The sequence below is a fragment of the Setaria italica genome, chromosome III (assembly GCF_000263155.2).
Source record: "Setaria italica strain Yugu1 chromosome III, Setaria_italica_v2.0, whole genome shotgun sequence".
NCBI classification, from domain to species: Eukaryota; Viridiplantae; Streptophyta; class Magnoliopsida; order Poales; family Poaceae; genus Setaria; species Setaria italica.
The window spans coordinates 27,205,545-27,219,683 of NC_028452.1; the positions used below are offsets into that span (position 1 = coordinate 27,205,545).

At 45.3% G+C, this 14,139-nt stretch overlaps 2 protein-coding genes across 2 annotated transcripts; both read right to left on the reverse strand.

Annotated features, from left to right (window-relative positions):
• Positions 1-1,147: 1,147 nt before the first annotated feature.
• LOC101781724 (hydroxypyruvate reductase) lies at positions 1,148-5,171 on the reverse strand. Its single transcript, XM_022825048.1, has 9 exons — positions 5,015-5,171; positions 3,900-4,044; positions 3,688-3,815; positions 2,521-2,592; positions 2,294-2,408; positions 2,112-2,215; positions 1,984-2,025; positions 1,619-1,831; positions 1,148-1,349 (listed from the first exon to the last, which is right to left on the reverse strand). Exons 1-9 carry the CDS (start codon positions 5,135-5,137, stop codon positions 1,281-1,283), a joined length of 1,011 nt encoding a protein of 336 aa, XP_022680783.1. The 5' UTR covers positions 5,138-5,171; the 3' UTR covers positions 1,148-1,280.
• A 4,108-nt stretch (positions 5,172-9,279) lies between these two features.
• LOC111256756 (L10-interacting MYB domain-containing protein-like) lies at positions 9,280-9,823 on the reverse strand. Its single transcript, XM_022825269.1, has 2 exons — positions 9,706-9,823; positions 9,280-9,609 (listed from the first exon to the last, which is right to left on the reverse strand). The coding sequence occupies exons 1-2, from the start codon at positions 9,802-9,804 to the stop codon at positions 9,280-9,282; spliced, it is 429 nt and encodes a 142-aa protein (XP_022681004.1). The 5' UTR covers positions 9,805-9,823.
• Positions 9,824-14,139: the final 4,316 nt, after the last annotated feature.

Sequence of the window (14,139 nt, forward strand, 5' to 3'; positions counted from 1 at the left end):
GACCGTCCCGGTGCGGTGACATGCTGCCAGTGCGCCGAGAGGGTTGGAGCGCAGAGGAGGCCCATAGCGCAAGTGGAGAAGCTCCTTGAAGTGGCGCCAGGAGGGGGTGCCCTCATCCGTAATACCATAGTTGTGCGCCGTCTTCTAGGTTGTACGAGGCCATCCATACCTTCTCCTCCTCCATAATTCGCTGCTGATGAAAATACGATTCACAGCGATAGATAAAAATCAATGGATCGGACTTGCCATCATAGCGCGGGAAATCCATTTTTTGGAATCAGGGCGGACGATCCTGGTGGTGTTCCCCCGAGCCAGTGCACGACGAGGACATCGACCCGCCCACCGGTGCGACTGCCGCGTCGAGGCGCTCGATCGCCTAGGCGTTGGCCTCGACAGAGGTGTGCAGGGTCTTGATGGACTGCACCAGGGACTCCAGGGTGGCCTGCATGGCGGCCTGCGCGGCTTGAGCAGCGGCAGTGTCGCCCATGGCGGTGAGAGGATTTGGCGGCGGTGGCGTGGTGGAAACAGGGGGTGGTGGTGGTTGTGGGGCTGATCGGGAAGAGGAGGAACGCCTGGATCGTGATACTAGGTTGTCAAGGGCACCAGGCCCCTGGGTAGCAGGACCTCGACTACGTAGTTCGTAGTCGCGATCCGTCGTTTCCGGCGAGGTTTTGCCCCTCAGCCGTAGGCTTTGTTGTGAAGAAGAGAGAAAGAGATTAGGAAATAGTTCTTTCTTGATTCTCAATCTCCGATTACAATTATTCTTATAGGCCCAATGGCCGGCTACTCTTGCTCCTAAATCTGGTAAACATGCATGGCTTTCCAACTAATCTATGCACTTCCTAAAACAACCTCCGTATGCGGCGTGGTGACCGTGGCCTGTGCGGCCTGTGTGCCTCCGGCGGCTCGGCGGATGTCACGGGCACGCCTCCTCCTGCAATAGGCGCGGCCCCACATGACAGAGGCACCATGTACCAAACAAAGCCACTTTACATATTCGATGGCAAATATATCACAATTGACAGCACATTGCTAGTAGATGGGATGGTGTTTTAATGATTGAGCATGGCATGTTGCCAGTAGGCTTGTGTTTCATTGACCAAAGGAATGAGACTTCACGCACAATAATTCTTATGTGCAAGTTTGTAACAAAGGAATATAAAGGAAATTTATTATAATTCAGCAAAAAATTGGTGAATTCTCACTAGGATTTGTGAATCATTCAAACATTCAAAACGGGACCTAAATAAAGTATGACACCTGCACCTGCCAAATTGGATCTAGTTCACAAATTCTATTCCAGTGAATGGCTTCCCCGAATGAAGCTGCAGTGCAACATCACCAACAATCTGCACCGCACCACAAGGCAGAGCAAAACTAGGTAAAGATGAATATGTCCGGAATAGGAAACAATAATGCATCTTATCAACCCATACTTCATAGTAAGCCACTACACAACGCTAAAATGTATTTTGGTCAGTCATATTCTTTTTATGCAAAATAGGTAGAGAGTTTTGATCAAGTCGATGCAGCTTCTGTACTGCTCAATTTTAATGCACTATTAATATATCATCAGATGAATATAAAGATTGATAGTTGCACAGTTCATACTGTATACCTTTGCTGCAGTTCTTAAGGAGTACTCCGTGATTCCAGCAACATGAGGTGTCATAATAACATTTGAGAATTTTAGAATTGGATCCTCTGGATCAAATGGCTCCATCCAAGCAACATCAATTCCTAAACCGCTTAAATGACCTGATTCAAGGTGACTAAGCACTGCCTTATAGTCCAGTAGGCGTCCTCTAGCAATATTAACCAGATATGATCCCTAGTTGAGAAGAGGGAAAGTATTCCATGAAGGCACCATAGCATCTGATTATCAATATTTTTATAACACAGTACTATGCCAAGAATTTTTTATGACAAATTACTATCACCTGGTAGCATGAATGGAAAAATGTGGTCAATGAATGCACTCACCTTTTTCATTGCTGCGAGGAACTTATTGCCTACAATACCAATCTGTAAATTTGATCACTTAGTAATGAAATAAAAATACAAGTTGTCTCCGGGAGATTAATGAATAAATGGCTATGAGAAGTATTAACTGTTTCATTGGTTAGGGCCATGCACGTTACAACTATGTCTGCTTCTCCGGCAAATTCATACATATCTTCTAGGCCACCTTTCTTATCAACTAGTACTTCAGTATCTGCATGGGCAATGTTTTAAGCCATAGGAAGAGAACAAAAATGTAGTTATAAGATGATCATAAAGTACCTAGGCTTACCACAAGGCAACGTGTTTGACGACCAATTTCTTTTGGTAGCAAGAATTTTAACTCCAAACACCCTTAGCCTCTTGGCAAGTTCATAGCCGATGGCTCCAAAACCCAGTATAAAGATCTAAGCAGTACATCACGAATACAATGCAAGATAGTCCAAAACAACACAAATGAGATACTTTCCATGTAAAGAAGATCAAACAAGGAATCGAACTTATACAGTATGGGCATACTGTTCTGCCATGTATTGTTTCTCCGGCTGGAGTGCCCAGTTCTCTCCGATTAACAGCACGATCCATCTCCTTCTGCAAGTTAATACCCATTGATTGGTATGAGGGCAGCAAACTTAGGTTTATTTAGCTAACTAATGGTAACCTTTTAAGAATCATGTTTAAGTTCGATGGCATAATCTTTTAGGTTCTAAGGACCCCGCTTCAAAGAAAACTTAGGTCTAATATGGCCATCATGCATTTTTTTACCAGATTTCTACACATGTCAATGAAAGCATATTACAAAGTCCTCGGGAATTATACCATCGGTAAATTAACAGTGGCATATTTTACTGTAACTGCTCTAGTTGCAAAGAAACAGGAGACCCATATATGGAATCACATTCAGACATGAAAAATCAATAGTTATGCTTCTCAGAACTGCAACCACATGTTATTGTCAAACAAGGACCTAATCCTAGAGCGTCACACATTTTACAATATTCAAAACTATGAAAAATTTACAACCACAGGTTATAAATAGAAAATACTTTATTTGATCAAAATCCGGTCAAACTTTTGAAACTTCGAGCATCAACTTTCAGAATATTTAGTTCAAAAACATAAAAATTATATATGTGTATTTGTCTTGAAGAGTACTTTCATAATCTCATATGTTTATTAGATTTGATAAATATATATAATACTCCCTCTGTTTTTAAATGTTTGATACAGTTGAATTTTGGACAGTTGGACAGTACATTTGACCATTCTTCTTATTAAAAGAACTTTGTAAGTATCATATATTTTCATTGTGAATTGTTTTATCATTAGAGGTAATTTAAGAATGACTTATATTTTTTTGCCTATTTGCACTACTTTTTCCAATAAGACAAATAGCCAAAATCAACGGTGTCAAACATTTAAAAACAAAGGGAGTGGGAAATAATGCTCCAGGTTGCACCAGAAAGACTATAGAAAGTCAACAACATCAACTATTTTTTGGTTGGATACATTATTAGGCTTGTTAACTTGGGAAAAGTAGTCATTTTAATTATGTAAAATCAATGGTGAAAGTGCTTGAATGAGAAAAGGAATGCTGTACTGAACGTGGGTCAAAGAGAAGCTTTAAGAACTGGAGTACTTGAGGAGCATTTTCAACTTCCAAGTGGTGTAAACTGGTAGCCATACTTGCTTTCGCAGAACACCTAGGGTAAGGTAGATTGCCATTTCTGCACAAGCGACAGCATTTCCTGTAGTATACCCAGGTATCCTTGCAACTTTAATCTTGTGTTCTGTAGCAGCCCCTATGTCAACACCTGCGGAAGATCGCTCACTTATAAGAGGACCTAATCATTTTGAGAGATCTTAAGGAGATCCTATAGCAGCATCCTTATAATCACCTTCTAATCCAACACCATTCTGCATAATAATCTTCATCTGGGTTGCTCTTGCAATGATATCCGAATCTATGCGTCGATTTCTTACAATACATAAATGGTAATTTTGAATAACATCAGGTACCTGGTCAAGACCTACTTCGTCAACCTGTAAAATGAAAAGGGTCACATCTGGCATACCTCTTATTTTTATTTTATTGTTTCTTTTCAATAAACAAGCTCAATACTTCATTGTAAGAACATAGACTGTTCATGGTGAAAGTACTACACTGGAATATTAGGATCGAGAATTATTCATGTAATTCATATGCAGGAACTTGAAATGAAAGGCAAGCTGAGCACATGTAAAAGTCCATGTAAGCATGAAAAAAGACGAAACAGACCAGGCAAGTTTAAAAAAAATAAAAACTCAGACCATGAGGAGAAGAAATCCCTTGGCTTTGTCTTAATGGAGTGGAATACTGAACCCTAGAATGCATTTAGATCATTGAAATCACATTTTTTAGGGCATGTGGAAAATAAAGATGCTATCAAAGAACTAAGTATTCCTTTAGCCGTTAAGCAGAAGTTGTTAATTTGATTACGAGTAATCTTCTTCAGAGAGGGTGGACAGGCACTAACAGTTGCTACTACTGTGGTGAAGAAGAATCAATTCATCATCAGTTTTTCAAATGTCCAATGCATGTATTTGTTTGGAGTACAATGGGGAGCTGCTTTGATACTCAGAACAGCACCAGCTCTGATATGACAGTATCTGCTTTGGTACTGAAATGGGGAAGCACAACATGCTCTATTTTGGTTGTTTTAATTGACATCTGGCCATCAAATGCTATCATGGTTAAACTATAAATTAGAAGGTCCAACAAAATAACAGTAATTACGCAATTTTCTGCTGTGCAGTATAAGTATACTGGAGGTGGAATTATAAGAATTTTCAGTGAGCTGCAAACTTAGTTTTCAGTTATATTAAACCTACTAGTACAAATAACTAAAATTAGATGGCAATGAGCTAAGCGAACATGCATCTTAAAAACAATCAAAAGAAATCATGCATCTTGGAGTTGCAACACTCAAATGATATTCCTGGATACATTCTCAAATGTAACATCTCCACTCACCTGGATAAATGGATAGTTCTGTAGATACTCCCTGGTATAGACAATGGAAGCAGGCCAGTAAGGGCCACAGAATAGCACCCTTGTAACAGTGCTGCAGCCATTGCTTCCCGTTGAATCAACCATTTCTGCAACCTTCAACAGAAAGAACACCAACGCGTGGATCTATAGGAAAAGGACACACATCAATACGAAAGGCAGATGGACAACAAATCAAATGAAGATGTAGCGCCGTAGCCTTCTTCCATATTAGGTTGGACACTTATGCTCTGTCCAAACCCGTCTAGAAACGTTTGATGGACCGGGCTCAAGCCCACGTACGTCCTGGGCCACATCTGCTCTTGTCTGATAGGAACACTTAGTAGCTGTCCTAGTCTCCTAGAGAATGCTTTTCCCCACTACAAAAAAAAAGGCACATTGTGTCGATCCTAGTCCTAGAGATCAAATTGGTGGTTGCGGGAGGAGTCCTTTACAATTACAGGGTAAAAACGAAGATGATACGGCTTACATTTCACACTGTAAGTGAAGACGATATGATCTACATTTTACAGGAGTGAAGCAATCACAAGGAACACGGATGGTTTGAATGATCATTTCCCCAGCTTCTCGGTCTCGCGGTCGCAACGGATCAAAGGCAATCACGACATCCAGGGCCAGGATCGGACAAGCCAGGCAAAACGGGAGGCAACAAAGAAAGCATGAGCGTGAGAGGAGGCGGCCGTACCCTGCCGGAGGAGATGGGAATTCCTGCGTCTCCGGCGTGCGGTTGCCGGTGATGCGGCCGCGCGAGACTGCGAGAGGCGGATCGGATCAGTGAGATATTATGGCTGCTGATCGTGTCCATGTGCCATACATAGGGCCCGTTTGGTGGGTCTCCGGGAGCGGCTCCTCGAGGGGCTTCTCCCGAAGCCTGCCAAAGGGTGTGCTCCGGGCGAAACGGCTCCGGCTCCGGCTCCGGCGGCGGAGCCCCGCGAATCCCGCTAAGAGGAGCCCTTTCGGGGAGGCGGAGCCAAAAAAACGGCTCCCGCGGCTCCTCCTCGATTGTTTCCAACCGTGCCCTCAGGGGAGGGCCCGCAGGTGGCGGAGCCGGCAGCTGGCAGGCACGGCGACGGGTAGCTGGGCGGCGGGGCGAGGCGGCACGACGACGGGTAGCTGGGCGGCGGGGCGAGGCGGCACGACGACGGGCGGCGCGCGCGGTAGGCTAGAGGCGGAAGGCCAGAGGAGCCAGCAGGCAGTTCGGCAGAGCTAGTTGTGGCTGCCGCTGCTGGCTTCTGCTGCCAGCGGCTGCAGCGCAGCTGCTAGCTGTTGCTTGCGGCTTCAGCTGATTGCAGCTGCCGCCGAAGCCACTCCTGCTCCAAACTAGAGGTAGTCACTATTAACTGCAAACAAGCATCTATATTGTTTCGAAAAGAATTTGTCCACCAAATAATTAAGCAAGTCTCATTTGGCTATTCTTTTTTATAAAATCAAACTATTGTCAGACGTGGGACTACAAATCATTCAGAAATTATTGAGAATAAAAAAATATAGGTTGTTATGGATAAAGAAAATAAATTATTTTCCCTACGGATGCGCTGGGCAGCGGTGGCAGCTGCTCCTTCGGAATTTTCGGTCTGTTTTCCCTACGGATGCACGGCTACATTTCAAAATTAAATTTGTAACGGTTCAAGGATGTACAACATTCAAATTTTATCGCGCAAACATAACCAACACACTGGAGGGTACGAACGTACACAACAACTACTACAATTGGTTATATACAAATTACAACATTAACATACACATCATACACCCACCATTTACATCAAAGAGATTCCCACCGCAATCCAATCTCGAACACTGGTCATATCAGGAGTAGCATTTGCTGCCACCCATTCGGACACCCCATAGTCCGGAGCTCGCGCCATGTTCGAACCTGCAGTATTTGCATCGGCAAGGTCCAGCAAATAATTATGGAGTGCGAAGCAAGCAATAACAAGCTTCGTTTGCCGCTCTCGAGAATATAGTGGAACTTCCCGCAGAATGTGCCACCTGGATTTCAGCACGCCAAATGCGCGTTCGACCACATTGCGAAGACTGGAATGGTGAAAGTTGAATTTCTCTTCCAATGTGTCCGCCGACCTTCTGCTAAACTCCTCCAGATGGTACTTGGTATTTCGATACGGCCCCAGATACCCTTCTCGAACTGCATAGCCCGAGTCGACCAAATAATATCGGCCTACAGATAATAAAAAATATTCAACATTAGTGCACCACATTTTGCAATTGCAGTTTCATGTCCGTAATTAGTCAAGTACCATACCTGCAGGTGGATGAGGGTAGTTCGGTGCCACCATACAATCCCGCAACACCGCCATGTCGTGACAGGATCCTGCCCTCCCCGCTCCTACATACGTGAAGCGCATGTCCATATCGACTATAGCTAACACATTGAAGCTCGTCCACCCTTTTCTGTTAATAAAATCCAAACGGGACTCATGCCCGACCAGTATTGGAACGTGTGTACCGTCTAGAGCACCTATGCACCCATCAAAGAACGGTGCATATTGGTTCAGCTTATGATTCACCTTAGAGTAAGCAGGATCCTTTGGAGCGATGACTGTCTGGGCAAATGAAAACATTACATTTGCCACATGCGCCATCTTCCTACTAACTGTGTCCAAACTCCGGTCAAATCTTTCTCTAATTTGACGGCAAGCCTGTTGTGTCGCACACGCCCACACGAACATACCTAAATCCTCAACAGATTCTACCCATTGCGACGTTTTCAATCCATGATTGGTAACCAACATGTCATGCAACTGAAGGAATGCGTCGGGATACATACGAAAATTATCGAAGCACCGTCGCCTATCCCGCAGGTTCAGCTCAACCCATTGCCGTCCCGTCATGTGTGGCAGGTCAACTGGCGGGTTCCGCCTAGGACGCTGACTCCTGTGAACCTCCGCATATGCGGCTGCAGCTCCTGCTAAACACTTTAGATCGAACACGGAGCTGCTGTCACTACCGGTGTCACTGTTTTGTTCCTCTGCACTACTCATACTTGATTGAACCTGTGTATGCACAATCGGAGGGGCATCAGCAAACACACCTTACACATAGGTAGTTGCACCGAATTATACATATGCATTTGTTTCGAACCTGTGCAGTGCCAGTCAAGTTGCCTCTCCCCCTTCCTTGAGCTGCCGCAGAATTAAACCAATGCTCCTCCTACTGATGAGCGGAGGGCCACCAATGACCTACTGAACTACCTGTCCAAAAGGTTAACACAAGAGACATCAAAATTCCAAATAACTTCAAAGCAATATGTTCTGACACAAGGTAAAAAAGTTCTGACACAAGTAGACTGATGTACGGAGATGACATTGAACTTGAAAGAAACGATAGTACACTTAACAGAAAGTACTAATCCAAAAGCAACAAGTACACTTCACGGAAATGTAGTGACCAGGACATTTAACTTGAAATAAATTGCTGAGCATGGACGACATCAAACTTGAAAGGAATTTAACTAGCACTAAAACGAAATGTTCAACGAACAAGACATGTTACATAAGCTAACATTACTGTTCCGACACAAGTGCAAACATTATTTTCGAAACCCATCAGTACACATCACTACAATAAAACAAAGTCATGCCACAATCACTTCTTGTTCAACATGTCCCAGTTGAATTATATCCAGTTCATTCGGCCCTCTTTCGTTGTCATCTCCGTAAACGCCGTCCGATACTCCGCGTTCTTAGTACATAAATAAAGAGCCTGGCAGTAAAGCGGAGACCCCTCCTGTATACCATCTTGAACCAGGAGCTGCATACAACGGACCATTTCCCCCCGGGCACGGTCAGCACGTTGCTGGCTCCTTTTTGCCACACTGTCGGATAGCTCCCTGATGTACTGCTCCAAGTTGTCACTTCTTTTTTTTCGTAGGACTGTCCACAGAGAATTCCCGGACCAGCCGTTTGGACATGGCACGAGCACTACTAGCAGGGGGGTCCTGGTCCAAGTCCGCTGCATTGCCCTCAGTCCCCACGCTAGGTGTCGCGTCATGAATACCTCCTGCCGTCAGCAAGGTGCCCCTGTCTTGGGGTTCATGGCCAAACAACTCAAACAATTCGTTGAGAAAAGGTGGAGGCTTAACAGAAGTCGGCTGGGAACTCGGCTGGGACCTCGGCGGGGCATCACCACCACTGGTGTCCTGCAATGTTCAAGCAACAGTAAATGATCAAGGCCAAAATCATAAAAGTACACATAAGATGCCGAGTAACTTAGGGGCCTATCATAGGACGTACCTGTTCGTCCTCCTCCCAATAGGTGGCATCAGCAGAAACACCACCAGTTTGTGTGTCGCGCCCTAAACCAGATTGCTTTTGCAAGGCCATCCAACTCAGGAATGTTCTCCTCAGGTTGTTGAGCTTGTTCTGCAGCTGCTTGCTGCCCAAATGCAACCCAGTTTGTGCCCTGAAGCTTGAGTACACGTTCTTCCATCCCAACTTAGTGAGGCATCTGTTGCTCCAATTGAACTGGTTCTTCTGAGCAATGCACAAGTCCAGCAAAGTTTTCGTCGTGCCCTCATCCCAGCTGGCACGGTTATTCATCTGAGTACACAGGAGCTGCAATTATATTGCACCGAGCTACGGATAACCAGGAGGCATACAACTAAACAATCTAAAAGTACTGGATATGTTACTTGCCTTAGCAGGTGTCTTGGTGCGTTTGTGGCGGAAATTGTACGGGCACACCGGTGGGGGAGAGCACGACGAAGTCGATGACGATGCCAGTGTGGGCACCATTGCTACTTCCTCGCGGTTGGCCTGCTAGTAGCCTTGTATCAGTCGCCTGGAAAGGTGAAAAAACCAAAAATAGACACATCAATTTAGTTCACTGTGTTGTGGACAAGTTTGGAACAGAAGCAGGTACACATAGATTACATGGTCATGGTATCTAGTATGATCAAACATTTCTACCAGTAAGCAGTAATTGTCCTAAGTAGAATTAAGCCACAGATCGATAAGTATAGCAGCAACAAAGATTGCCCAAATAGTTATGATATAGACGACATATCTATTATCATGATCAGAAACTCCTTTTGTCCCACCTACGTCAAAGGATGGGAACAAAAGAGTATTGAACCACAAAACAGACAAAGATGAACCAGTTAGATCTTTTTTGAAGGATGCCTTCTTTCAATCACTATCACAGTCATCAGTACATCTGGTCTAAAGCACAAACAAGGCATCTTTGTACACCAAGTAATTCCCAATTTAAGCTATAATTAGCTTAACAAGATATGAGCAATCATCTGGAAATTCTGTTGCTAGTACAGAACTGACCCACGGCATTAGATCAATCAAACTACCAACCAAACCGCAGCCCCATGGTTGACCCACCCCAAATCTCCACGAATCCGATGGGGGAGCAGCATTACCTGCGAGCGAAGGGGAGGGAGGGGGCGACGGACTGGGAGAAATTCCTTGCACTCAACAGCGCGGCGACCGACGGGAGCGATGACGGCGGATCCGGAGCGAGCGCGAGAGACGGAGGGGGCGAGCTGTGGGAGCGACGGCGGCATCGGGCGGCCGAGCGCGAGGGACCGGCCGACACGACGGTCCTCCGGCGGCGAAGAACGGGCACGACCGAGGGAGCGGGTGAGCGGAGGGAGTGGCGGCGGCGGATCTGAAGGGAGCAGCGGTGGCGGATCCGGAGCGAGTGCGACCGACGGAGGGGGCGAGATGCGGGAGCGACGGCGGCATCGCGCGGCCGAGCGCGACGGAGCGGGCGACGCGACGGCCGGCTGGCGGCGGAGAGCGGGCGCAAGCGGGGGAGCGGGTGAGCGGAGGGAGTGGTAGCGGCGGATCCGGAGCGAGAGAGAGCGACGAGCGTATGTGGCGTCTGTGGATGAGGACGGGAGGCGAGAGGGATTTGGGAGGAACGCATCGGTGGAGCAGCCGCTCAAACAGCGTCGGTGAAGCGCTCCGAACGGTCGGAAGAAGCCCAGCGCAGCAGCAGAAGCCCACCGAACGGTCTGCAGAGCAAAAGCATAAGGCAGATGGAGAACGTGGAGAAAAAAAGAAAAGGAGAAGGAAAAAAAAGAAAAAAGAAAAGGCGAAGGAGGAGGCAGAGCCGGACCAAATCGAGTGGGGTAGGGCAATCCTGTTGCTCGGTGTTTGGCAATTAATTTGGCAGGCCTTTTGTGACAAGTGATTTTGGGCCTGAAGAATATTATACTACCAAAGAAATCCTGAAATACAGCCGCCGCCTCTCACATGCGCTACCTGGACTTTTTTTTTTTTTGAAACTCACGCTACCTGGGACACTCACTCTCTCTGGTCGGGCACGGGCCGAGTTTCTTTCCCTTGTTCTTGTTTTTCTTCTCCGTGTGACTCAGCCCAGTTGGATTTTGCTTGGGGCATCCTTTTCTTTCCTCTCCTTCCGGCCCCGTTTCCCTCTCTACTCGCTGCTGGGCCATGCTGCAAGCTGGCGGCCGGCCGAACAATGACGCGCAGCAGCTCCTGTGCAAGTGCAAGTCTTGCAATTTGCAAACCCTGATTTCGTGGTATTTGGAGAGAAGTAACTTTTTGTTGAAAGACCGGAGAGCAGTAACTTTACAATGATCTTGCATGAACTGCAAAGACAGTAATCTAAGTCCCGCAGAAACATCATTATCAGGTAATGATTTCAAAGAGCAACGGCTGTAAGGAAAGGAGCCATGAATTACACATAGGGAGCAGCCAAACAGAATCGACATCTTGACATATCTTTACATTAGCATCATATTAAGTCTGATTATAGATGGCCACCAAAATTTCATTGCTTAAATGTGAATTAAGTAAAATCCAAAGCTTTTTATCTATCACACATACAGACACTAAAACTTTGACATATTAGATCGGGGTAACCTCAACGAAAACGAGACTCCTCATCTGGCCCTTCATGGTAAGAAACATGATCCCAATATGGTATAGTTTGTAATTTGGGTGATTGATGAGTGACAACATACTTGTTGGGACTAAAGGTTTGTCTAGTAGTTGCCTTGTAGGTTTTATAGGTTCCAATAATGCAAGCCAAACTATTAGTCTATGATATTCTAGTGACAGTATCCAAAGTATCACGGTATTCAAGTATTCAAATCAGAAAAACACGTAGCACCGGAGAATCCGACGGTGCATCCGAGCAATTGGTACAACAGGAAAAAACCTCATGTGCACCGGATGATTTGATGGGGTGGTTTATGCAAGCGTCGGAGCAATGCACCGTGAAGATAGAGGAAATCTAGTAGCACCAGATAATCCGACGCCATAGTGCATATGACCATGAGACTAAGCATATTTACGGTGAGACTAAGCATATTTACGTCAGAGACTTCTAGAGAGTTTGCAAGGAAATTATAGTAGCACCGGATGATCTGATGCTATGATTGAGGGATGTCGGACTAAGCATCAGATGAATTTTGTAAGATGAGTTGGCTCAGTTTGAAGAAAAAGAGGGGCGTCAGATGTTTCGACAGGGCGTTAGACAATGCATCGGAGTAATTGGGCTGAGGGGGATCCAATAGTTATATGCGTCAGCAGGGGGTACCGGATGATCTGATGTCTAGCCCATATGACCATCGAATCATCTGGTGCTCATAATTTCAGCTAGTTGTTGGATCAACGGCTCCTTTGATGTATTCGGCTATTTATACCCCTCTACTTACCGGTTTGAAGTGCTGGTGTCTGCACAAATCCATTGAAGAACAAAACTTATCAAGAACACATTTATACCATCAAAAGTGGAAAAGTGATAATCCAAGGCTTAGCATAAGCTTAGAAAAGTGATCTGTGTGCTAGGATAGGCCTAGAGTGAGTGAGTGGTGTTGCTACCTTGTGATCAGTTCCAGGAGTGAACCACCAATGTAAACTTGGTACATTGGCACCCTTGTGGCCTTAGTGTCTCACCACCAGCAGCAAGGTTTTGACCCTCCGATTTGATGTGGAGTGGCAACGACGATTTTGTTCGACTCGTTGTGATGTTGCCACATGTTTTCATAACGAAAGGGTCTCACCCAATGCCCGTGTTCTGCGTCTGTTCATCACCGTCCTTTCACGGATCTCCACAATCAAGTTACAATGACCTAACTCCAACAATGGGACGTACACGTATACCTTTATGTCTCCCAGCAAATTCATGAACCTATTGTCACCGAGAGTCCAGTCAATGCGAACTTTAACATTACGACCACCTTTCTGTCTATTGTTCCATGTATATGGTACTCCTTCTGTCCTATATTAAGTGCATTTCTAGAGTTCAACGTGAAAACCAAGGCTGTTGTTAAAATGACGCTGCTGCTCCTACAAGAAATTCGCTAACCGCACCGTCCTGTGCTGCAGCTCCATGCGGAGGCGGAAGGATTTCTAGAAGCATCACCCATTTTTTTTAACACAGGTTGATGATGGATGAGGGTTCGAGAAGCGTCTAGAGTCCGGATGGAGGTTACACAAGTCGATCTTTTTTCCTGTGAGCCGGTCCAAGTAGCCTAGTACTTGGTTCACATATGTAAATATTTTGGTAAATATTTTGGGACAAATTTTAAATTGTAGAGGTACAAATATTTTGGGATGGATGGAGTAGGTTATTAAGCAAAGATCAATCAGCCCACACTCCACCAACACATCCTGAAATCCGGCCATCTGCCAGGCTTTCCTACCATTGGCACCAATGTGTTCCTTCCCTGCCAGCACCTCGTTGAAATCCCCTATGCACAATCAAGGTGAATCTGATTGGGCAACATCTCGAGTAGTCTCCTTTTTCTCAATCCAACTATCATATTAGGAGAATTGATAAGAAAATCGTGCTCCAACAGTCTCCCTTTAACTTTTCTTTTTTCCAATAATTATTTGGACAACCCAATAATTCACCACAACTCTTCTAAATAAAGGAGGAGTTGTGATTCTCCCGGTACAATAATTAGATTGGGATGAGATTATTAGAAAACTGCAAAAGCAACTGTTCCAATAACCGTGAGAGCGATATTAGGATATCCCTAACTAGTTATTGAAAAAATATTTATCGAAAGGTTGTTGAAGATGCTATAGTACCAGCTCTTCTTGCATAGCTCCTGACGCGGTTCACCATAATGGTAAGGGTAG

What these genes read in the sequence shown, in the direction of transcription:
- LOC101781724 (XM_022825048.1), bottom strand. Translation starts at nt 5,137, where the DNA reads ATGGTTGATTCAACGGGAAGCAATGGCTGCAGCACTGTTACAAGGGTG. An exon ending in AGAACTATCCATTTATCCAG is followed by an intron (nt 4,045 to 5,014) that starts GTGAGTGGAGAT and finishes TTCATTTTACAG; the next exon opens with GTTGACGAAGTAGGTCTTGA. An exon ending in TGGCCCTAACCAATGAAACA is followed by an intron (nt 2,026 to 2,111) that starts GTTAATACTTCT and finishes TCAAATTTACAG; the next exon opens with ATTGGTATTGTAGGCAATAA.
- LOC111256756 (XM_022825269.1), bottom strand. Translation starts at nt 9,804, where the DNA reads ATGGTGCCCACACTGGCATCGTCATCGACTTCGTCGTGCTCTCCCCCA. An exon ending in GCACCAAGACACCTGCTAAG is followed by an intron (nt 9,610 to 9,705) that starts GCAAGTAACATA and finishes CTGTGTACTCAG; the next exon opens with ATGAATAACCGTGCCAGCTG.